Source organism: Gobio gobio, assembly GCF_949357685.1.
Source record: "Gobio gobio genome assembly, chromosome: 19".
Lineage (NCBI taxonomy): Eukaryota > Metazoa > Chordata > Actinopteri > Cypriniformes > Gobionidae > Gobio > Gobio gobio.
The window spans coordinates 9,870,846-9,896,060 of record NC_137112.1 but is presented as its reverse complement, the minus strand read 5'-3'; the positions used below and the strand labels follow the sequence as shown (position 1 = coordinate 9,896,060).

General features: G+C 37.6%; 1 protein-coding gene across 1 annotated transcript in view; it reads left to right on the top strand.

Annotated features, from left to right (window-relative positions):
• pusl1 (pseudouridine synthase like 1) overlaps nucleotides 1-25,097 on the top strand; it is a 42,104-nt gene extending 17,007 nt beyond the window's left edge. The window contains exons 4-8 of the mRNA XM_079844518.1: nucleotides 3,328-3,477; nucleotides 4,746-4,916; nucleotides 21,894-21,948; nucleotides 22,120-22,282; nucleotides 25,036-25,097. Coding sequence (XP_079700644.1) covers nucleotides 3,328-3,477; nucleotides 4,746-4,916; nucleotides 21,894-21,948; nucleotides 22,120-22,282; nucleotides 25,036-25,070 — 574 coding nt within the window. The 3' untranslated portion in view covers nucleotides 25,071-25,097. The remainder of the gene's footprint in view (nucleotides 1-3,327; nucleotides 3,478-4,745; nucleotides 4,917-21,893; nucleotides 21,949-22,119; nucleotides 22,283-25,035) is intronic.
• The last annotated feature ends 118 nt before the right edge of the window (nucleotides 25,098-25,215 follow it).

Below are 25,215 nucleotides of genomic sequence, written 5' to 3'. Positions count from 1 at the left end.
GCATTGATTTGAAATAGAAAGCTTTTGTAACATTATAAATGTATTTACTGTCAATTGAATGTGTATAATTATAATATATGTTATATAAAGTATAATTGTTATAAATTTGTAACATGGTTAGCAGAACATTAGCAGTCTATCCTGCATCTGTGGATGGTTCTTCTTAAAGTCCCCTTTCGGTTAACATAACAACATAAACCCTCTTCATTTGACTCATATGACCTCATCACTAAGTGTGTTGAATGTCAACAGGTTCTGTGACTTTTGAACTGGATCTTTTTGTTGATATGTCACGTTATCATTAAACTCACGAGTATATTCACAGAATATCCATACTGTCATCTCATGAATAGTAATGAAGCCCTCTGTCATGTGCTTTAGGGAGGTCTGATGGTGATCGACTGGTCCTCTCAAAAGGCCTAATGGGACTGTATTGCATGAATGTTTAATGAAGAGTTGAAGCTTTTTGTGAGTCAACATCAAATTCATTGGGGTTCAAGACCACCAGTTTAATCCATAAGAGCACTTAGTCAGATGAAGACCACCATCACAGCAGGTGACAGTGTTTGGAGCAGCATATCAAGCATTATAAAAAACATTACAGATGTTGTGAATTCTGTTGTGTGTTTCACTGTTATTCAACCAATTACTATAATTTTATATACAGTACCTGTCAAAAGTATGGAAACATTAATTTTTTTAAATAAGTCTCTTCTGCTCGCCAAGGATGCATTTATGTAATCAAAAATACAGTAAACACAGTAATATTGCTAAATATTATTACAAAATATAAATATAACTGTAATTTATTACTGTGATCAAAGCTGAATGTTCAGCATCATTACTCCAGTCTTCAGTGTCAGATGATCCTTCAGAAATCATTCTAATGTGATATGCTGCTCAAGAAACATTTATTATTATCAAAGTTGAAAACCGTTTTTGCTGCTTCACATTTTTGTGGAAATGGTGATACTTTTTTCAGGATTCTTTGATGGATAGAAAGTTCAATAAACATCATTTATTTGCATTCATTACATTTATTTATTAAAACATTTATTAAACAGAAATCTTTATAACAATATAATATACATGTCTTCACTGTCACTTTTGATCAGTGTAATGCATCCTTGCAGAATACAATTATTAAAGGTACAGTATGTAAGATTTTTGGATTAAAATATCCAAAAACCACTAGAACAGTTGATATATTTTGTTGACTTGTGTACTTACATTATCCCAAATGTTTCCAAGAATGTTTAAATCCAGAGAAATAAGCAATTTTAACCAGGACCGTGTTTGTGTGTCGCCTATCAATGACATCATACCCGCGTTATCCTCGATCCTCGATTTCTATTTTTAAGAAACCATGGAAACACCAAAGACGCTTTAATATAGTGCTGGGCGGTATGACCAAAAATGTATATCACTGTATTTTTCTAAATTATATCGGTTTCACGGTATATGACGGTATTTTTTCCCCCTATGCATGACTGGGTGATAACCACATTTTCTACTGATTAAGAGAGAAAATACTGCAGTAGATTGACTAGAATGCCCTATTTTACTGTCATGACGAGTGAATATTGTAGAAAAATTCCACACTAGAGTTAATACAGGTTTGCAAAGCCCCACAAAATGATGCTGTGGAGAGACAACAACCAATAAAACACAGACCTGCAACACACTCATTACAGGCACATGAATATTAAAATATGACCACAGAGAGAGAAAAAAACAGAGTTGAGGGCACCATTTTAGCATTTAAAAAATCTTATCTTAGTTATAATTGTTATAACAACAAACTGCCAAAACGAGGGAGAAACGCGGATATTTGCAATACTTGAGAGCACTCTCTGAAAAAATGACACATCAGTTTAACACAGAAAGAATAAAGCAGTGTGCAACAAGTGTCTTATAACAACCGCGGTAACGTTATAACATAATTTTCAACACGCTCAAATGTATTTAATATGAAACAGCGCTGCATTACCCCACATACACATAACCAGAAGAAGCGGAAGCGGCGACTGTGGCATAATAAAAGTTCTGCTGCTCTCGAGCTGTGTGTCGCACTTGTCACAACACTCGCCCTGCTCTGCTTCATACTACATTAACGTTAATAATCTCATCCATGAACATGATTTCTGCCTGAATCCTATCCCGATTCTTTTCCACCGGCTGTGAGGTGAAGACGACAATTCCCATGGTTCCACGCTTAATCTCGGCGTCATCAAGCAACGCATTTATTTTTAAATAGGTGACCTCTAGCAGCGAAAAACTACATAGTGTGCTTTTAATTTCAAATTTTTTAATGGTATCACTGTTTCCACAAAAATGTTAAGCTTTTTTCAGCTGTTACGAATAAATAAAATCTCTAATCAAAGAGACAGAAAATACCCATAACAATAAAACAGGGATCTAATCAACAAGATCCCTGGAGTCCCCACTCTCACTCCAAAGGCTTCCGAAGACACAAACACTTGTTAAAGTGCAAGAATAAATGTATTAATCAGGAATAAATCACCAATCAGGGCACTCATTAGCCACCCCACCTGTGAGCAAATAAAGCAGGAGAGCAGAAAAAAGAGAGAAGAGGAACACACAAGGCACACCAAACAATAATGCATCCTCCCTCACTACACCAATAAACGTAAAAAAACAATATGTAACACAGCATTGATAGTAATAAGAAGAAATGTTTTGATCAAATAAATGCAGGCTTGGTGAGCGTAAGAGACTTCATTCAAAAACATTTGAATGTTTCAAACTTTTGATAGGTAATATATAAAATTGTTATTTGTGAGTAAAATATTATATTAAATAAAATAGTATTTAAATATTATAATTATTTTATTATTAATATTTATTTTAAGAAATTTCCACTCCTAGTTAAATAAAAAGCCGTTTTGTCGTAGCAGAAGTCTCAGAAATATCTTTTGAGGGGCCTTCAAATGTTGTCTTTAATGCTTGAAGTCAAAAAAAGTTTTTGGCAAAGGCCATTAAATGATTTCAGCAGTACATCGAATTTTGCTTTACTTGAATAAGTCGGGTTGAATAGATAAAGGAAGAAATGTGTTCTTTCCTCAACCACGAGAATAAACCAGATTTGTTTGTTATTACATCAAAGATGCATCTGAATTTTGAGTGACTGTTGTTTTTCTTTTATGAAAACCAGTGTTATGATATTTCCTCCAGTGTCTTGATTACTCTGGACTAACTTGAACCTTTTTCAGTGGAAATTGGCGGGTGAGTTTGCAAAACAAACACATGAGCCTGTGCATTACCAGATTTGAATCAGTGTGTGCTTTTCTGTGTTTTTTTTCCCAGAATCACCAGGGCTTACCGTGTCCACAGTGACTTCCACGCACGCTATCAGGCGATATCACGGACATATGTGTACCGCTTTGCTTTGGGTCTCAGACATCACACAGAAATGCCAGTAACGGAGAGGGATCTATGCTGGGCATTACGAGACACGTGAGTGCCACCCCCGCTCAACTGCACGTGCTCAGAGGACTTCTGTCTAAAACCGCATCACTACGCCCATGTCACAGAAGCTAAATCCTCTCAGAGAGGAATAGGAACAAGCAGTGGAAAAAGCTGCACATGAATTATACACACTCACAAACAAGACCCATCGTAAGGGCAAGCGAATGATTATCTAGGCCAACACTGAAACTAAAGAACGCAGATGAGAGAATTATGCATTGTTTCGGCAGTGCATGCCTCAGATGTCTTTTTGAAGCCCACGATGGAGCGAGAGGCCCGTCTCCAAGGTGACGCGTGAACGTTAATGCTATTTTTTCCACTGTCTTCTTTTTTATCGAGAAAGTAGGCCAAGATAAGCTTCAGGCTCGTAGTGACGCAGAACAACACCCACTGTCGTCTTATGTCTGGTCCATGAACACACACATTCCATCTGGCTTTCCATCTCATTCATAACAACTGCCGTTCCCCACACATGGATTAAGTCCTTTAAAACGGATGTTTGTTGAGGTTGTCCTTATCTGAACATCCCTTGACCTGTGTTTCTTTTCGTTTATGCCTTCTAAGTGAGAATTTGTACCCCTGTCAGTTAGGGCTAGGTGATATATCGATATATTTAAGCTGCTTTTGCTAAATACTAGCATTAAGCTACATTGTAATTGTCCAATTTGATGATTTTAATGTTTTTTGTTTATTAACAATGAAGTTTCCTAAAGATTTTTTTTGCGATCTTGTTACTGGTGAACACAAGGACGTTAATTCTTTCCCCATCATTGACGAAAATTTCTGGCTTTCCGTGTTTTCACTGTTATACGGAAGGGGGCGTTATGACAAATATTCTAAAAAAGAGTACAGAATCCCCGGATCAAAACACATGCAAAGAAGATGCAGAAACAAGTGATCTCATATGTAAAAAACAACCGAAAAAGCACGCGCTTGTGACGATTCTCTGTCAACCAATCAACGTTCTGCAGTGAGTCTAACTCCAACCTTTTAGTACCGGACTACTGTGCTAGGTACCTCAACGGAAGGGTGCCAAAAAAGTGGTACGGTACGGTTTGGAATTATGGTACCATTCACAACTTCTGACAAAAAAACAAAACAGTACCGAGCTGTACTGAAGCATACCACTCGGTGGAAATGAGCCCTAATTTCCTAAAGTAATTGAATGCAGTATTAAAATACTGTTGATCATAGTCACCACACAGTCTGTAATAAAACAGAGTTTGATGCAGTCCTTTACTTCATTCTCCCCACAGGAGGCTAAATATCGATGCAATGCAAGAAGCCACTGCAGTGCTGATAGGAACCCATGACTTCAGCACCTTCCGTGCCTTGAACTCAGAGACGCCCTTTAAGAACCCAGTGAAGTCCTTAGAGTCGGCCCAGCTGGAGCCAGGGGTCTCATTCAGTCAGAGACACTTTCACAGGTAGGACTCTATTAGGGCTGCAACTAACGATTATTTTAATAATCGATTAATCTGTCGGTTATTTTTTCAATTAATCGATGAATCGGATTAAAAAAAAAACCCATTAATTTCCAATCCTTTATTCAAAAACAGAACTGACAGTGCAAATTCAGTGCAAAAAATCTAGAAAGTGCACAGGTTGCTACAATAAATCTATATATCTTCTTTTTTTTTATAAAGAAAAATACTAATCAGAAAACTTAACAGGATGTTAGAACTTGTTCTCTACACTACACTCACAAACAAAGTTTAATGGGTTTAGTTAAATTGTAATGCATTAAGAAATTCAAAACAATTATATACTCCTGGAGAAAACATCTACTGTATTAACATATTAATATGAATGATATTAAAGTTTAAACATGCCATACAGACACTGATTTAACTGCTGTGACATATAAACAAATATTATGTAACAATTAAATAAAACTACTCCTCCTAAAGAAGAACACAATGTCTTATTGTCAATGAATGATATGCATTCTTTATAACAACTTGCATACAACATTCCTTATAGATTAAATATGGATTAAATAATTAATGTCTAATAAATATAATGAGTCCTTATTAAAACTAAAGAGGTGATTTTCTCTGTCTTTTGTTGTTTGATTAATATTAAGAGCACAAATGTAAGCAGGTTAATGGACTGCTGTCACTTTAAGACCGAATGCTGACCGAAAATGACAATAGATATTAGTCATAGTTTTTGTCATTCAAAGCTGGTTTTGATTTTCGTCTCGTTTTTTGTCTGTGAAAAATGTTGTTGATTTAAAATATTGACAAATTATTTGTCAACGAAATTAACATGGCAACAGATTGAAAAATGAATGGGCCAAAAAAAGGCAAGTGAATAAAAACGTGTCTTTAGTCTTGCAAACTGTACCAACCCTGCTTTACTACTGTTATTAACAAGCTAACGCTAACTTGTCATGCTTGTCAAGCTGGATAACGAGTAAGCAAGCACTAGAAGAGCTACTGGAGGGACGTCACGCTCCTCACTTCGGAACGGAACAAGATTGGGATTTTGTAGTGACTTAACGTTCGCCTGCTGTTGAACTCCCTTCCTCCTCTAAAGGACTCCAAGGACTCGTTTTAGGTGCTGAATCACCACCGTGGTGCTCCCGTGCCATGCCATGTCGCGACGCTTTTGCTGCAATTAACACACTTTTTTGATTTATTAATGGCGCCTTTCGACTGGTATGGCTCGGCTTGGTTTGCTTTTCCACTGCGTGGTACGATGGGTACAGCACGGCTCGCCCGCTTCCACTCTGCTTTGTGCTCAACCGTGCTTTCTTTATACTCAAACATCTCCGCGTCTTGTTGAGGGGAATAATAGTCGAAAATCGATAATGAAATTCAATGCCAACTCTTTTAATTATCAAATTTTATTGATTTTATCGATTCTTTGTTGCAGCCGTAGGCTCTATTCTGTCCAGGAAAAAAGCTACAAAGCCACAGATTGGAGGAAGCTTGGTTTGCTCAGCGCTGCGATGATACCAACAATATTGGTTGCCTGATTTAAAATTAACAATAAATAAAGCAACAAGTCTTTCCAAACCCATAGACTTCGTTTCATGGAACATAAATGAGAAGTTTAGCAGAATGTTTACGTTGCTATTTTCCATGCAATGCTGCTGAAAAAAGGCACCGTAATAAAAAGCCCAAATATCCTGTGCACAGTATCCTCTATAGTCTTCTAAAACCATATGATACTATATTGAATTTTAACTCATTGTCCACTGACAATCTTGCCTTTCATCATATTTATTGTACTCAATATTTACCCCCAAAAAATATATTATCAGTTCAACTGGCAAGGCTGTCAGTAGATTTGATGTAATGGTCGATATAATGAAATGATATAATATAATGAAATCTTGGCATTTTATTTTAATAGCCACTTTTCAATCGCATGTGTAGAGGGATTACTTATGCAAATGTGGAGTCATTTGGCACAGGAGCATATAAATAGCTTTGGATTTCATAGAAAGAAAATATGGCTGAACATCAAGACTAAAGGTCATCTAATCCTTGATTAGTGGATTGGAAATTACAGCATGCCGCCAATAGTCGCTAATGCAAATTCATTCTTTAGCCATAAACCCTCCTGGACCTAATCAAATTGTGCATTAATAATCCCAGTTATGATTTTATATAGTCAGTTCTTCAACCACTGGTCATTATCGGCTCCAATCTAAAGCAGTGTTTACATTGTTTAATATCGTGTAGAAATGTTAGCAATACACAGTATGCAAGGCAAAGCTGCTTTGTACAACAGATGGCCAGTCTTTGAGGCTGGTCTTTCATCAGTCGGTTCTTGAGTTAGGCATGTGCGATGAGACTGTTGCTAGGCAACAGATGTTGGACCAAAGCGTGATGCTGACAAAAGCAGGCTGGCGGCTCACTCTTGCTGTAATGATCTGAGGGACAGACACGGATGTTTTCATACTATCTTTACCGTGCTCTTTCAGCTCATATCAGTGTACTGAAGAAAACGTTTAAGGTACAAAAGTATTTTGGGCAAATACAAAAATATGCATTCAGTATTTGATTATTTGGGACAATTGACTGCTTGATTATAGCCGCTGAGAGGCTAAGAAGCAGGAAAGAATCAATGACGCGTTCTCATATGTTTAAAATCCATAAACGTTTATTGACATGATATATAGTCCATATTCAGCGCAAACCTTCTTTTGGCGTTAATAAAATTACTGTCAGGATTTACTAAAGACACGCAGTGATAAATTAGCGCTGATAAGGCGTGGACAGAGCTATTTGTGCAGCTGACCTTATTGCATATGCATTTGGGAGGAGAGGCTCAGCTCAATAATCCGCTCAATGCCAGCGTTCCACTCTTGAACCACTCACCGGTAAAATGACGTTCGCTCAAATCCCGCTCAGACATGACATTTATCTGTACTGTAGCCTACTATACTTGTTGTAGCCATTAAACAATGTGTTTTGTTTCATATTTATGTTTAGATATTATAATGTTATTTTTAAATTTCATCTAGGCTATATTGATTAAAGTGCAAAGCTGCGAGTGGGTCAGAAATGATTTTGACCACTTCATTAAGTTTTGTTTTGTAGAAAGCCTTTCTTTAAAGTACTTTTTTTTGTATAAATTGTATATTCGTTTTAATCAATGGTTCATCAGCCAATTGCCTGGATTTAATAAAGAAGAAGCAAATAGGCTTTAGCAGACAATAATCGTGTCTCATAAAAACTCATCAGGCTACTTGCCTCACAGACATGAGCAATATGTGTATAGAAAGCTTAAAATGTCAAATTTTAAACAACAATTCGAAACGAAACAAAAAATAGTTAAGTAAGGCGCACTGTTCACGCGAGCATCTCATGACTGGCGTCTCAGAGCGTTTCTGTTCAGAATGCTGCGCTCTATCACTGCATGTGCTGTGAGTTTAACACGCATTTTTAGACTAATCCTGACTTTTGCAACTTTGTACACATTTGTTTCTTAGTTGTAGTATTAGTTCTTACTTTGCTAAAAATAAATATATTATTTCTGATGGCTCGATGCATTCCCATGTGGGTTTCGACCAAGCCTGCAGCGCTCCTGTCAGAAACTGAAGCTTCCGCGCCTCGATCGCCCCCCAGTGGTTGGTCCCAGTATAGCTCCTAAACCCCACCCCTCCATGTATTTGAATGGACGCGAGACACACTAAACAATTAAATTACACTTCAAATAATTGTTTCCTAAAGATGGTTTCTGTGAAGTGTTTGTTTTTTAAATAATTTTAGTTTTAGTGAGTTATGTGATGCTATAAAAACGGGGGGTGTGATGTCATGATTGACAGCTGAGATTGACGGCTTCTCTGAGTGAAGTTGTCACTGAGGCACTAACTGACTTTTTTCGGGAGATTGGAGCTTTAGCTTTAATTTCTACATTTCTATAACTGTATATTTCACACCAACATAATTAATTGTTCTGCATCTGTGAGAGTGTGGGTGGGCTTTTGATAATCGCTCCTCTACTTCCTGCTCTCTACTGCGCAACTCCCGTCCCGAGATCGCTACCGCGCAGACTCGGCCCCAAGATGTCAGCGCCGTGTGCGGGCCTACGAAAGCTTCAACTATGGTCAGCGCAAGTCAACGAAGTCGCGTTGTCCATATTTTTTTACGGTCTATGGTTTCAACCGATCTGCTTGACAGCCGTTTTTTTCAGAATCAGACTTGGGAGAGAGTAGCTAGCGCTCAGTAGAGCAGTTTGTCCATTTAGGGCTACTGTGGAAACATAACGGCGCAAAATGGCGATTTCACTGTAAGGGACCCGCGGTGTGTGTAGATAAAAATGGCTCATTCTATTTATGCGAGGAGAGTATTTAAATGAATTGTGCAAGGTGATTGACAAAGTTTTGCGCTCGTCAATTTACTGGTGTTTGAGTCATTATTTACAGCATGTCTTAAAGCAGACGCTTATTGGTAGATTGTGTTGGTCTTTATGAAAATGATTTAGCTGCATCTGTGTTCTTTAATTTGCACATTGTCAGAAGATCACGAACTGAACTTTCCACTCGCATTTTTGTAATTGCGCTAATTTGTCCTGTTTAGTAAATCTGGCCCTTAAAGACGTTAATAATCACTAACAATTAGAAACGGAAAATCATTATAATATGATGATTAGGTGCTAAAGAAACATTTCTGATTATTATTAATGTTTAACACAGTTGTGCTGCTTAATATTTTTTGTGGAAACTTAGATTTCTTTTTTGTAATATTTATTAATTTCATAAATGTCTTTACTGTCTTTTTAAATCCGTTTAATGTGCCTTTTCTAAAGAAAAGTATTCATTTTAAAAACAGCAAAACTACTTTTTAAAAAACATTAAATAACCTCACCGAATTTTTGAATAGACGTTTGTTGCTATTTAAAGGAATATTCTGGTTTGTTGTGATTAATATCTATGGACAACATCTGTGACCTGTTGTCATTTACCACAGAAAATAAGCAAAAACTACATTGAATAAACATCAGCAGTACAGTCGGATTTTGGGCGTCACAAACAAATAGCCCCGCCCAAACTCACACCATTTGTAGATTTTTCCTTCAAGTTTTTTGATTGGCTGACACCAATTTCTTTTTTGACTTCGTACTTAACTGTCTTTTTCTCCTAATTTAACCATGAGATTTTTCAGGACTGATTTCTTTCATTTTCCTAAACAATTATTTACAACAAACTTAGTTCAAAATAACCTAGACATTTTGCTAGGCTGTTCCCCTCAGAAGCCATTGGGAGGCATATGTTTAAAACCAGCTCACACTGGGATCACTTCGGCGGGTCATTTGGAGTTTCTCACGTGCAGCTCTCAGCTGGGAGAGAGCAGTCGGGAGTCGGGACACACACACCATCTGCTCTGTTTCACACTAATGTCAAGATCTGCAGGGGATCAACTGCTTTTATCATGTACACACACTCACTCATATGTCACTATGTAACTGAATGTCTGCATCCAAACCAGATCAAGGCATTTTGCTGCACAGCCCAAGAAATGCACAAATACGTTTTTTTTTCTCTCTAAAGGTAGACTTTAGCTGCTTTTAATGGGACAGTTCCTCAAAAAAGGACAGTTTTGTCTTTGGTATGCCATCTGTCATTAACAGCAGTGTGAATGTTCTTTAAAGAGACAGACCATATGATGCTTTTTAATGTTTTTCTTTTCCTTTAGTCTGTAATGGATCTGTTTGTGCATGTATAAGATCTGCAAAGTTACAAAGTCCTTCCACAAAAGTGTTTTTTTCTAATAGAGAACACTGATGCAGACCTGCCTAAAATGCCTTGATTGAAGTCTAAATATTACTTCTGCCAACGTCTATGTCACAACGTGAAATATTAGCATAATGCCCATGCAAAGGCATACACCAAGAGAAAAGAGGATGCTTCAGTGAGCCACCATGTCATGGCGTTCCCATGTGGGTTTCGACTGATCTGCTTGATCGTCGTATTTTCAGAATCTGACTTGGGCTCAAACTGATACGGTAAAGCCAAAGACATTTTTAAAGGTGCACTCACTGTGCAAATTTTAGCTGCATCTAGAGATGAGATTGTGAATTGCAAATGTCCACCACTCACCCCTCCCTTTCAAAGCACGTAGAGAAGCTATGGTGGCCAACACAGGACAAAGATGTCGTCGTCTGGGACAGCAAAGAGTAACTAGCGCTCTGTAGAGCAGTTTGTCCGTTTAGGGCTGCTGTAGAAAGAAACGTGACGGCGCAAAATGTCGATTTCACTGTAAGGGACCCACGGTGTGTGTAGATAGAAATGGCTCATTCTAAAGTGATGGAAAAAAAACTTTTTATGTAAGGTCTTTATACACCACTGACAACATAGTTATGTATATTATATTGCATTTCTGTCAATAGATCCTCATAAATACTACACACTGAACCTCTAACTGTTTGTGTTTATAATTGCTTTAGAAGCCTTGGAAACCGAAGCTCACAATTATGGTAAGGGGTGTTATTTACCGAAACATTCTTAAGGTGTTTGACCAATCACAATGCACTGGGTCAGCTGGCCAATCAGAGCACTCTGAGCTTTTTGGAAGGAGGGGCTTTGTAGAAATTAAAACCTAAACAGAGTGTTTAGGACAGCCTGGGAATAGAGCTACTGCAGTAATGTACAATATGTGAAAAAATTGTTTTGAACATGAAATCATGTTAACATGTTCTATCAAACCCAATACACTAAATTAAAACGTTTTAAAATAGCATCATATGGCCTCTTTAAAATATCTCCTTTTTGGTCCGCTAAATAAATGAATACGAGTTTGCTAAGACCGAATGAATTAAAGCTACACTATGTATTTTTTCGCCGCTAGGGGTCGCTGACCTCTTAAAAACAATAACAAAGGTGAAATCATGGGTCTCGTCATCATACCTATGAATCTAATAATGTTTATGGATGAGTGAATGCATTCATGTTTTTTAACATGACTGTGGTATGAAGCAGGGCGCCATTACTAATAAGAGACAGATATCAGCGCCACACGCGCGAGTCCCGGGGGATATAACGTTAAAGAAATAAGGACATTTCATTCTATCCAACTAAACACAAGTGCTGAATTACCACTCATGCAGGTCAGTTTATTTGACAAATTAAAATTTGTGAGGAAACGCAATGCAGTTTGCTATCTAAACTGCATTTGAGTGTGTTGAACATTATAATGTTATTCTGTGTGTTAGTTTGTTGGCTGTGTGAGACTAGCAGTAGCTACATCATACTTATGATATTCTAACATTTCATTGTGTTGAGCTACATAACATTGATTAATTTTATGTACATTTGCTCACCTGTCCAATAAAGCACATGCAAGAACGGCATCTCTGTCAAGTCGAAGTTTGTTGCGAAGCTCTCGCCAAAACACCACGTCGATACTGGTCCTCTTGATTTCTCATTTTCTTCCAAAGTCTGCTTGCCATGGTCCATAATGTTTGAAAAAAGCTACAGAGTGCCGCGAGACGTACAATTGTCCACGTCTGTTGCCATGGTTTCTACAGCAGATAAAAGCGTAAACCGAGGGTAACGCGGATATGACGCCATTGACAGGCTACTCCCTCACACGTCCCGGTTCCTTGGTTAAAATTGCAATTTTCTTACGATTTACAAATAGTTGGAAACATTTGTGATATTGTAAGTACTCAACTGAACAAAATATATAACATTGGCCTAGTGGTTTTTGGATATTTTACTGCAAAAATCTTACATGTTACACCTTTAAGTTAATAATGACAGAATTTTCATTTTTCAATTAACTTTTCCTTTAAAAGTTTTTTATAAAGCGCTTATGAAAGCCTCTTCATTTATAGCACTGTGTGTGTGTGTGTGTGTGTGTGTGTGTGTGTGTGTGTGTGTGTGTGTGTGTGTGTGTGTGTGTGTGTGTGTGTGTGTGTGTGTGTGTGTGTGTGTGTGTGTGTGTGTGTGTGTGTGTGTGTGTGTGTGTGTGTGTGTGTGTGTGTGTGTGTGTGTGTGTGTGTGTGTGTGTGTGTGTGTGTGTGTGTGTGTGTGTGTGTGAGAGAGAGAGAGAGAGAGAGAGAGAGAGAGAGAGAGAATGAGAATGTCTATTAATATTTCAGTTTGATCACAACTACAAGAAATCAGAATCAGCTAGAGCCTAAATTAAACCCTGCGTTTTGTAAACGAGGACACAGTAACTTAAAAGTAATGCAGCTATACATTTATTATTGACTTGGATTTAAACTACAAGATATCCAATATACAGACAAGGTTTTATACTACAAGTAGTTATTTAATAGTAATTTATTTTATAGTAATTTGATGTCATATCCATCTGTATCATAATTAATTGAGATCGAGGACTTCACCCAGGAGGAGCATCATGAACATAGAAACATCATGAATATGACCGCATGTGGTCGTCAGATACATCTGTTAAGTCACATGAAGATTAATTAATTACTAAATGGATAGCAAATAAGCTTATATGTCCAGGTGCACCTTTTTAGAAAATAACACTGAGTTGGTTATGAAATGTTTGTACAGTCAGTAAGTTAATGAGATCAGAAATTATTCCTACAATAGGGTTGTATTCATAAAGTGGCATTAAAAGAATCCCATAGCCATTGAAAGTAGATTCATTGTGCAGACTGATTATGAGGCAAGCTAATAAGGTAACCTAAATGTTTATTGTTTGTGAAACAAGACATGTTTATACTGTATGTTTAATTAAAATCAATCCTTTAATTAATCCTCAACGCATCACTGTATACTGTATAACAGAGTAGGTTGGTCTTCTTTGCTTAACAGAAGAAGAATGCACTGGTATTTAATTATTTAAGGCCATTTTGGGGATGTTGCCATCTTATCTTTGCTGTCTCATAAAACAGAAAATTGTTTAGAAATACTTTCTTCGCTCGCAAAATTGTTTTATTCTCTCTGTTCCTTTTGATCAATCTGAATTAGGCAAAAAGGCTTTTATGTATGCAGCTCCTACTGACTGAAATCTTCTGCAATCGAAATTGAAATTACAAAATTTACTGTCTTTGAATAATTTTAAAACAGATATTCGACAAATGGACACTGATTCAACGATATGTAACTGTTTTTAGTGTTTTTTAGTCTGTTTGTGTTGTAATATTTTGTGATGAAACTGATGTATTGCTGCCCATTTTGGCCAGGACACTGAAAGAGATTCTTAATCTCAGAGAGTCTTTTCTGGTTAAATAAAGGTTTAATAAATAAATACAAATAAAAAGCGGTCAAGGTCTGGCTAGTTCACATGGGCCAGTTCACTTAACTGACATTAAAGTGCCCCTGTTATGCTATTTTAAAAGTTATTTTGCTTTGGAGTCTCCTACAATAGGTTTACATTCGTCCAAAGTAAATAAAACAACAACAAAAAACTTAAATTTCCTCATAATATCCATTGCAGCATCAGCTCTTTTCTCACAGTGTATGAAAGAGTTCGATAAAGGATTTGGTTTCTCTAAACCCCTCCTTTCTGAGTGCCTGCTCTGCTCTGATTGGTCAGAAGGCCCAGTCTGTTGTGATTGGTTTACTATGCTCTGATTGGTCAGACGGCCCAGTCTGTAGTGATTGGTTTACTCTGCTCTGATTGGTCAGAAGGCCCAGTCTGTTGTGATTGGTCTACTCTGCTCTGATTGGTCAGAAGGCCCAGGCTGTTGTGATTGGTCTACTCTGCTCTTATTGGTCAGAAGGCCCAGTCTGTTGTGATTGGTCTACTCTGCTCTGATTGGTCAGATGGCCCAGTCTGTAGCGACTGCTTACAGCACATGTCAGAAACCAAATGGCCATTACTAAATCTGAATTTCAGCTTCCTCTGCACTTTTATACAAAGTGATACAAATGGCGTCGGTTTTACTGTATCAATTCGAGCCTGAGTCCTCATCTTTGGAAGTGCAGCAAAGTGGATTTGCAGCATAGAAAACAGCGTCTTCTTGAACAACACGAACACAACTCTTCCGGTCTCAGCTACAACTACAGTATTTGAGGGTCAAAGCAGACGTTGTTCACGGGCAGCCAATGAAGATTATAGGCTGGAATTATGCTAATTTGTTACAAACCTACGTAAACCCAAATAAGTTGGCAAAACTTGTGGCAGTCGGTTACATCAAATATTTTAAGTTAAGAAATTTAAAGTTTAAGTAAGCAGAATTTGCAGATTTTTTTTGTACAATTTAATTGCTCTTAACTTCAAATATTTGAGTAAGCTAATTCATACAGTTAATGGTGCAGTGTGTAGTATTTATGAGGATCTATTGACAGAAATGCAATATAATTTACATAACTATGTTTTCATTGGTGTATAAAGACCTTACACAATGAACGGTTATGTTTTTATTACCTTAGAATGAGCCATTTTTATCTACATGCACCGCAGGTCCCCTTACAGTGAAGTCACCATTTTGCGCCGCCATGCTTCTACAGTGGCCCTAAACGGACAAACTGCTGTACAGAGCGCTAGCTACTCTCTGCTGTCTGAGACGACGACATCTTTGACCTATGTCGGCCACCGTAGCTTCTCTATGTGCTTAAAAAGGGAGGGGTGAGCGGTTTGTCATGTGATCAACTTAAATATTTTTAGTAGTAGAAACTTAGATAGCTTTAACTAGCTAATTCAATAAATGCTACCTTGCTAATTGGTAACATGCCACTCATCACCATGATGGCAAAAAACCCAACATAACAGAAACTCTTCTAAACTAGCATAACAAAACATTAAACACTACTAAATCTCCCAATTAACAATAATCTGGCACACACACAAAAAATATTTGACCATTTACTCTCCCTTTTGAGTGTCATGGCAAAGCATGCTGGGAAATCGAAATCCCAGCCCAGTTTCAGTTAAATTTAAGTTAGTCTAAATTAAAAGAATCAAGTTCATAAAACTCAAAACAATGAAACAATTCAGATTACTTAAAATGTGTCAGTTTTGTGAACTCAAAAGAAAAAGAAAGTTCTAAATACTCATAAAAGTCCATTTGATTGAACTAGTTGGAGTTGGCTCTCCTCAAACCAATTAATTATTTTGAGCGTTAGGTTTTAAAGTGTAGAATTACTGATGACTTGTTTCAGGCAGGTCAGAATCACTTCTTTCTTTTGGGAGACAATAACTCCATTTATCTGCACTCTGAACTTTGAAAATCTGGAAATATCTTCACATATAAAAAGTGTGATTTCTAGTTATGGAACAGTCAAAGAAAATAATGAAATCTTAAAGTCCCTGTAAAGGCAATTCTGAGATTTTTTTCTAAACCCATTATAAATGTTAGAAATGTATTGCTGAAACAAATTACAAAGACTGTGAACTATGTAGTACTGAATTCAGAAGTTAGACCGTTAAACAGTTTTTCACAGTTGCTGTGTTCAGGATTTTCTGGGCGGGGCTAAAACGGTGGCTCGATGACGCACTGGAGCCACCGAGCCTGGCTCCTCCCCTAACACGATCATAACTAGAGCACATTCGCATCAGTTTGCCCGCTCGATCGCGAGTTACTGTCAGTACTGTTAGTTACTATAGTCTACAACTTACAAAACAGCTTACAAAACAAACACGATTATCAAGAAGAGGTGGATTAATTTTGTGAACAGCCATCTTGATGGAGAGCTGAGGATCACCACCGACGCCTGCCTCCGAGTCTGCAGTGACAATACACCGGATCGTTTTACAAACTTTCACCGGAGACAACTGGGATTCACTGATAATCCGCTGCAGAACCGACTATCCCCCGCCCTGGCCTTAGTCCTCCCGTCCCGCCGACATCTGGTGCGTCGTGATCATAGACGGTCGTGATCAGTGAGTGTTGTCTTGTGTGCTACTGCAGCTTCCCCGCGAGTGGGCGTGGTTTCGGCGCCGACAGCGGACACGCCCCCAGCGTTTGAGAGCAGAGAATGCTGCTCATTTTTTCAAGTTTTTGATAAGCTATTTTATGTACTTGGCGGATTTTTTAATGATTAAAATTTGGCTGGGTGGTTAATAACACATTTATCTGTTGTGTGAGAAACTCAGAACACATGTTTAGTTTTGACTTTACAGGGACTTTAAGTGAAAATCAAAAAAAAAAAAAAAGGTTCTATATAGCCGCGTTTCCACCGCAGGAACTTTCCCTAGGAACTAGGAACTTTGGGGTGGTTCTCGGTGTGTTTCGATCGCAGGAACCAGGGTCTAAATGAAGTTCCGGGTAAATATTTCCCCCTCCAAACGGCCCTGCTCTCGGGGTAGTACTTTTTCAAAGTTCGGGAAATTTCGGGGGTGGGATTTGGGCGCTGAACATGCTGATTGGTTGAACTCACGCCGCATTTTATTTCAACTGGCAGCTTTAAAAGTCTTTTGCGAGGTTCGTTCTGCGTTCAGTAAATATCAGTCTTGCTCTTTCTGTCTGATGGCGCGCGTTCGTCTCAGCAATCGCACGGTCAATGTCCGTAATAGCTGATAATAACATACATTATCTTATCTTAGATCTAGCTTTACTAGCTTTCAGAATATGCTTTAGTATCAGTGCTCGTCTCTTTACTGCCGTTTTGTTAATTACCTCTTTATTAAACCAATACATAACTACCAAAAGCAGCGCTGCTTGCATCTCCCCGTTATTGTTGCAGACAGTATCGCGCAAAAATGATTCCTGTCCGTCGGTGACAGGGAGGAGCAGCGCGCAGTCCTACATCACCGGACTAATTTGCCTAATCTTCACGGTACTTTAGACCGCAGTGGAAACGCAGACAGTAGCAGATCTGGGGGGAAAAAAGTTCCTGTAAAAAAAGTTCCTGGTACAAATTGTTCCGGGTAATTTCAGTGGAAACGCGGCTATTGGCACCAAAAATGGTTCTTGGCTCGTAATCATAAGGGAACCTTTTTTAGTGCTATATAGCACCAATTTTGGTGCTTCAGTGGTTCTTCAGCGGTTCTTCAGCGGTTCTTTGACTAAGGTGCTATATAGCACCTCTGAAGAATTCAATTTTTCAATTCAATTCAAATTTATTTTTGTATAGCGAACCGCTGAAGAACCGCTGAAGAACCACTGAAGCACCAATATTGGTGCTATATAGCACTAAAAAAGGTTCCCCTATGATTACGAGCCTAGAACCATTTTTGGTGCTATATAGAACCTTTTTTTTTTAGAGTGTAGTATATATATATTTTAGGGCTGTCAAAAGATTAATTGTGATTAATCGCATCCAAAATAAAAGTTTGTGTTTACATAATATATGTGTGTGTACTCTGTGAATTATTATTTATATATAAATACACACACAAGCATGTATATATTTAAGAATTTTTTTTTATATATAAAACATTTATATATATTATAGATTATATAAATGTATATACAGTATATACATGCAAATATTTCTTAAATATATACATGAATGTGTGTGTATTTATATATAAATAATAATTAACAGAGTACACACACATATATTATGTAAACACAAACTTTTATTTTGGATGCGATTAATCGTGATTAATCTTTTGACAGCCCTAATATATTTGTGTTCTTTTCAGTTCTGAAGTTATCCGTTCTGAAGTATTTTTTTTAATCATGCAGTCATCAGACAACTGGAAAAGCTAGGGAAAACCATGGAAATTCTTAAAAAATTTTATGAAATGTTCATCATTGCATATTGTTTCACATACATATTTTTAAAATGTAGTGCAGTAAGCCGTTAGCTATTCAATTGAGCACAGATTATTCTATTGACATTAGACTCATATGTGCTTCCTTTGAGGTTTTCATTGCATTGGTGTTGTATGCTTATCTCTGTTCATGTAACGCACACTGCCTGTTTGTTCATTCAAAGCCATGATTAAATGAGAGCCAGACGATCTCATTCAGCGTTTCTATGAAGTCATTCCAAACAAATCTCATCGAGAATTTTCCGCCATAATTTTTTTTCCTGTTAAAAAGGCATTATGAAACATTTAGCCTCTCCAGCAGTAAATATTGGCTGCTCTGCTTGTGATGTTATCTAGCCTGATCGCTCCAGTGCTCCTGCTGCATCTCCAGTTGTTTATTTGATGCAGGCAGTCTGGCATAATAGTAGTCACATTTAGTTTTAATTGGAGAAATACCAACTAGACAGAATAATACGTTGAGTGAGGGAGACAACCCAAAAGAGGTCATGTCTTCAGTCTTCACCCAAGAATCTGTTGTCTATTGACTGCATACATGGAAATGTGTTCATGTTGTAGTGGTGTCTTCAACAATGGAGCTAATATGTAGAAATAGTGGTTTAAAAAAGATTAAAGCGGGGGTCTAATGCTATTTCATGCATTCTGACTTATTTACACTGTTAAATAGTTCGATTCTCATGCTAAAGATGGGCAAATTTTTTTTAAATCAGTTGGACATATGACGGAGTATTTCTGTGTCAAATACACTCCTTTAGGATTTGTTCCGGAAAGTTTTGTTCGAGTATGGCCCTGTATGAGGTCAAAAAGGGAATTCCTTGTATGGTCACTTCTCCCGGATGAGCGAGTGCGCACGTCAATCAGAGCGAGAGCAAGAGCACGCCCATCAACGAGCTTCATTCGGAAGCCGCTTTTATTTAGTTTTTAGACCACAAAATCAACAATGTCACTAAAGAAGTGTTTCTGGTTGTGAGGGAATGATAACCTTGTTTAGCTTCCCAAATAACCCAGTGTTAAGGAAACAGTGGATGCAGTTTGTTTTCCGGGCGCAGCAACAGAGTTCTGCAAGTGTGTTTGTTTGTTCCCGGTCATGAGTCGAAACTGCAGGTGGTGAGTGAAACTGCATCAAATGTGTGTGTTTTGTTGGCAATTGGCGCGCAAGTGCATATAATGTATACAACACAAACGTATAGTGAATCGAAAGTTTTCCAGGGATAATCCCAGGATGTATTGTGTGTGTGTGTCATAGGTGTGTGTGTTTGTGACTCTTTGGCTCCGTCCACTGCATGGCTCCAGGAGTTTGGCTGTTTTCGGAAAGAATCAGTACAGCGCATCTGTCTTTTATAAATATGATAAAATTAAAGATTCTTCGGAGATATGAAGGATGCAAAACTACTCTATTGGTACTCAAGATTCACATGAGATTGGCAGAAACTGTGTGTGTTATGACCCCTTTAAAGATATGCCCTTTTACAAAGTCTTACAAAGCATAGTTTTTTCATGCTTAAATGTAAAAAAACAAAACAACAACAACATTATTTTACATCATTTTAGATTGTTGCAGCACCTCTCTTCCCAGTCTGTCAGTAACACTCCGGGCTGCGTTTTCCAAAAGCATCGTAAGCTTAAGTAGTTGGCTCACGATGCTTTTGGAAAACACAGCCCTCAAACTGGTGCGCAACGTTTTGCTGCGGTTTCTGGGTTGAACGTCATGTTCATGTGCAACCGAGTTTGAGATACGTTTTATCTTGTTTGGTGGGTGTGTCAAAAACATTAGCCCAATGAGCAGCAAGGTTATAATCGTTAACGAAAACGAACGAAAAAATGAAAACTAGGTTGGAAAAAACATTGTCAATAAACAAATAAAACGAGGCATTACAAAAAAACGATAACTAACCAAAACTGTAGTGTGTTTGCGAAACGAACTAAAATAAATAAAATATATATATATATATAATTATAAATTAAATGTCCTTAGTTTTCGTCTTTGTCAATGTCTTTCATAGAGCAAATAACGTTCAGCTGCATTTCCTTTCTTTGTGTGTCTCACTCACATGTCTCTCTCGCACACACACACACACACACACAGCCCGTCACACCTCCGTGCACACCGCGTCTCCATGAGAACGAGTGTTCGACGTTGAAAGCAAGTTCGTGAAAGGTTGGTATCTTGCGAACAACTTTACACAATCACACATTAAAAAGTGGTATAAAATATTTTTAATTCTGAATATAATTTCCTCAGTGTGTTAATGTCGACCCGAGAAGCGATTGCTACTTTAGAAAGTTAACTAGTCGCAAGTTTGAGGTAAAATGCACTTGGGTCGTCGATGTCAAAACACAATAAGCTGTGATTCAAATATTAAATAATGTTATGTCATGCGTTTACTCTTACACTGAATGTTTGCTGCTTCAGTCCAGATGAGTAGGCTATTGTATAGGGTACATTTAGTATAGGGTGTGAAAATTGTACAGCTGTGGTATTTGTATAGGTTTAGCTCAATTTAGGTTTAGCTATATATTTGTATTATAGCTCAAAAATGTGTTGAACACATGCGGTTCATGTATGTCTTCTTTAGTCTGTTGGCTCTTTAGGTTTTTTACTGGCACACGTCACACATTGTGCCCTGCGGAGTGTTGAGACTGTTTACATATTTGTGCCCATATGTACATTTTATGTACTGGTTTTATTTTTGAATGAATATTTTCTAAAATTGTATGATGTTTTTGTTGAGTTATTATTACACAATACTTTTTCTGACCTTTTTGAATCTTGCCCCTGACAAATAACCCAAATTACAAAAAAATTCTAAAACTAACATTAAAACTAATAAAAACTAAACTTAACTAGCAAACCCACTTTAAAAACTAATTAAAACTAAACTGAATTTGAAAACAAAAAGTCAAAACGAGCAAACATGTTGAAGATTACCCGATGGGCTGTTGATTCATTAAATGGTAACCGTTTTCCCACAAAAGCAGTTTATTCAGCATAGTGAAGCCTCTCCTCCATTGATATCCATTTAAAAAAATGGCCTCCTCTCCTTCTCTGTGTCCCAAAGAGTTATCAGGCGTTACACTTTTTCAGCTAAGGTTGCAGGCTTGCCTTCAAGTCACTTTGCTACCACTGAGGCATTTTAGGGAGTTCAGAAACAGCGCTTACTGGTATATATGAAGGACTTTGTGCTTTGTAACTTTGCAGAGATTTTTCATGCTCAAACGGCAACATTTCACACTAAAGAAGTTGAAAATGCAAAGCATAATAGGTCTGCTTTAATTTGTGTATTTTTGTCTGTTTTCTTTCAGAGATATTCAGTTCTGGGAGCTCACTTTTAAAAGTAGGTCTTTTTTATACAGACAAGTAAGTACATGCTTTGTTTCCCTTTAAACATGATAGTTATGTTTGCATTATGGGATGTCTGCCTCCTAGTGTTAAATGTGTGACTCTGCACTAGTTTGAAAGAATGTGTCTGGTGATGAAAAACGGCTGATGTTGTATAACAGCACTAGTGTGTGACGTTTTCCCTCACAGGTGCGGAGGATGACTGGTGCGCTGGTTGCCGTTGGACAGGGTAGACTGTCTGTTAGTCAGATTCAGGAGCTACTAGAGGCACGTGATTCACTGGCATTCCCAAATAACCTGACCGCCCCAGCCCATGGCCTCTTTCTGACCAATGTACAGTACAGAGATGCAGGTGAGAACTGGAAGCTTGGGTCAGAATGTTTGAAATACCACACTGCTCATTAATACAGTATCTATGTAAATTGAGCATAGTATGCAAATTGTAGACTACCCAGAAGTATTCAAAAAGAACACACTACACAGAACAACATATCCCACAAATGCTGGGTTCTGGAAAACTCCATTAATTTTTCTCCATAGGCAAAGTAATTTTTTGAAGATAACTTATAAAACATTGAAGACAGACCTACTGTGAGCTTCAATGTTGTTAATCAATGGTATTCAGCCCACATTATTTAAAAAAATCATGTTTGGAATTTGTGGTGAAAAACTACATTACCCATGATGCTGTACAGAAAATTCCACCAATCAGAGAGACAAGTAAATAGTGCCAAAAGTGCTTGCGGAGAACGCCCACTCCTATAATCTCGTCAATCTCTCAACGCTCTCAAAATACTCTAATATTTGTATATATGCATATTTTGAAATAAACCTAAAATATGTGACCCGTGCTGGCAAAAGGAGTCGGAACGCACATGGGATAATTTTGAGATGCAGGCAAAACAAGTGAAAAATTTCGATGTTGAGGTTTTCTCAAAAATGAGTTCATTAAGCCCTCATCTAGTGATCCCAATGCTCCAAATAGAAACTAAAAGTGTCTTTATTTGTAAGTTTTCTGAGAGGAGTACTGTGAAAACGATCTTTCAAAGACGCCTAAGACAGCACGTGATGCTGATATACACATATACACGGAATTACAGTACTTCAAAATATCTGGCTTGGCAAGTATTCACGCAAACATTATCTGTTATGTCTTAAGTGAACGTTTGGTTGACAACTATGAGTCGCTCCGTTGCTCTGATTGGTTGTAGGTCTATCCAATTGAGTGCAGAGGCATTTTCTTTCCTGGTTCGGTTGAAACACGCCTCATAATCACAGCCCAATGGAGCAGATCAGACTCATATTCTGACTAGAATTGAGTATGACCATGTCAGGCTAGATCCATGCGGTACAGTAGGTCTAAAAGGGTTAGTTCACCCAAAAATTTAAATTCTGTCATTAATTACTTCCCCTCATGTCGTTCGACACCCGTCAGACCTCCGTTCATCTTCGGAACACAAATGAAGATATTTTAGTTGAAATCCGATGGCTCAGAAAGGCCTCCATTGGCACAATGCACTGTTCACTCTCAAGACCCTTAAAAGGTACTAAAGACGTCGTTACAAAGTCCATCTCACTACAGTGGTTCTACAATAACTTTATGAAGCAACAAGAATAGTTTTTGTGCGCAAAAAAACCCTAAATAACGACTTGTATAGTGATGACCGATTTCAAAACACTGCATCATAAAGCTTCGAAGCGTTATGAATCAGTGTCGAATCATGATTCGGATCGCGTGTCAAACCGTCAAACTGCTGAAATCACGTGACTTTGGCGATCCAAACCGCTGAATCGACTCTCTGATTCATAACGCTTCGAAGCTTCATGATGCATTATTTTATTAGTCAAAGTTGCTCTTCTATCAGCTTGAATCAGTCGGCCCATTCTCCTCTGACCTCTATCATCAACAAGGCATTTTCGCCCACAGGACTGCCGCATACTGGAGGTTTTTCCCTTTTCACACCATTCTTTGTAAACACTAGAAATGGTTTTGTGTGAAAATCCCAGTAACTGAGCAGATTGTGAAATACTCAGACCGGCCCGTCTGGCACCAACAACCATGCCACGCTCAAAATTGCTTTAATCACCTTTCTTTGCCATTCTGACATTCAGTTTGGAGTTCAGGAGATTGTCTTGACCAGGACCACACCCCTAAATGCATTGAAGCAACTGCCATGTGATTGGTTGATTAGATAATTGCATTAATGAGAAATTGAACAGGTGTTCCTAATAATCCTTTAGGTGAGTGTATATTTTTCCTAAAGATGTTTGGTTTTGACTGGTGTGTGCCAAATTTGGTGTTATTACCAGTGATGTTAAGGTATGGTTGCTAGGTCATTTTGTTTTGGAACCTTCAGATAACTTTAACTGTGCTGACTGGAAGAGAAAAAAACAATAACTCATTTTTGAAAATGTGCTCATTGCGGCTCATTTTGCCAGCACGTTTTTACATATATTGTTTGTCAACAACTTTAAATTAATAGTTTTATTTTTCTCCATCGTCTTTTGGTCTGATTTTTTTAAATACTTTGTAATGTTATGGTTCACCTCATAGCTGATTCATTGCTTATTAACAAAGACTTTTTTTAAATCCCTATGGGAAAAATGAATGGAAAAAAATGCTTCCGGAACCAGTGCAGCCAAAAAGGTGGGCGGGCACTAATGCACTGTACTCAAATGTATTTTTGATATGTTTCGTGACTCATGACTTGATCAAACTGTTTAAAATAATATTTTTTTTCACAAAAATATTACGTTTAGAATCTTAACGATTTCTATAACGTTTTTAATTTAATTCTGAGAAGATATGTGTCCTGCACTCACTAAATGAAACATGCAGCATGATGAGGTCATGTGATCAGTGTAGCAAACTGCTGTTTGAAATGTATATTGTTGCATAATGAATGCTATTTTATTTACTCTATTTAAATCTATATTTAAACAGTGTATAGTGTGCAGTATGCAGTACACACACATTCGAACAGCTGTTCTCTACAAGAATCCATTTCCTCCACAAGATCCTGCATTGTACACTGGGCAATATGTTGTCCTGCTAAGGACAGTAAAGAACATCAGTATTAAATGTGTATCCTTGTTTTCTTACAGATCTTGGCTGGCTGAACCGTGATGCAATTATTTAAATGATTATTAAAACAATTATCAAACTGAAATTTCTGTGTTAAAGTTTTACACACATGCATAGTTATACATACCTGGATATTTAGCTAAATGGAATGCTGTGAAACAACACACACATATATAGGCTATATATATATAAGGTCAAGG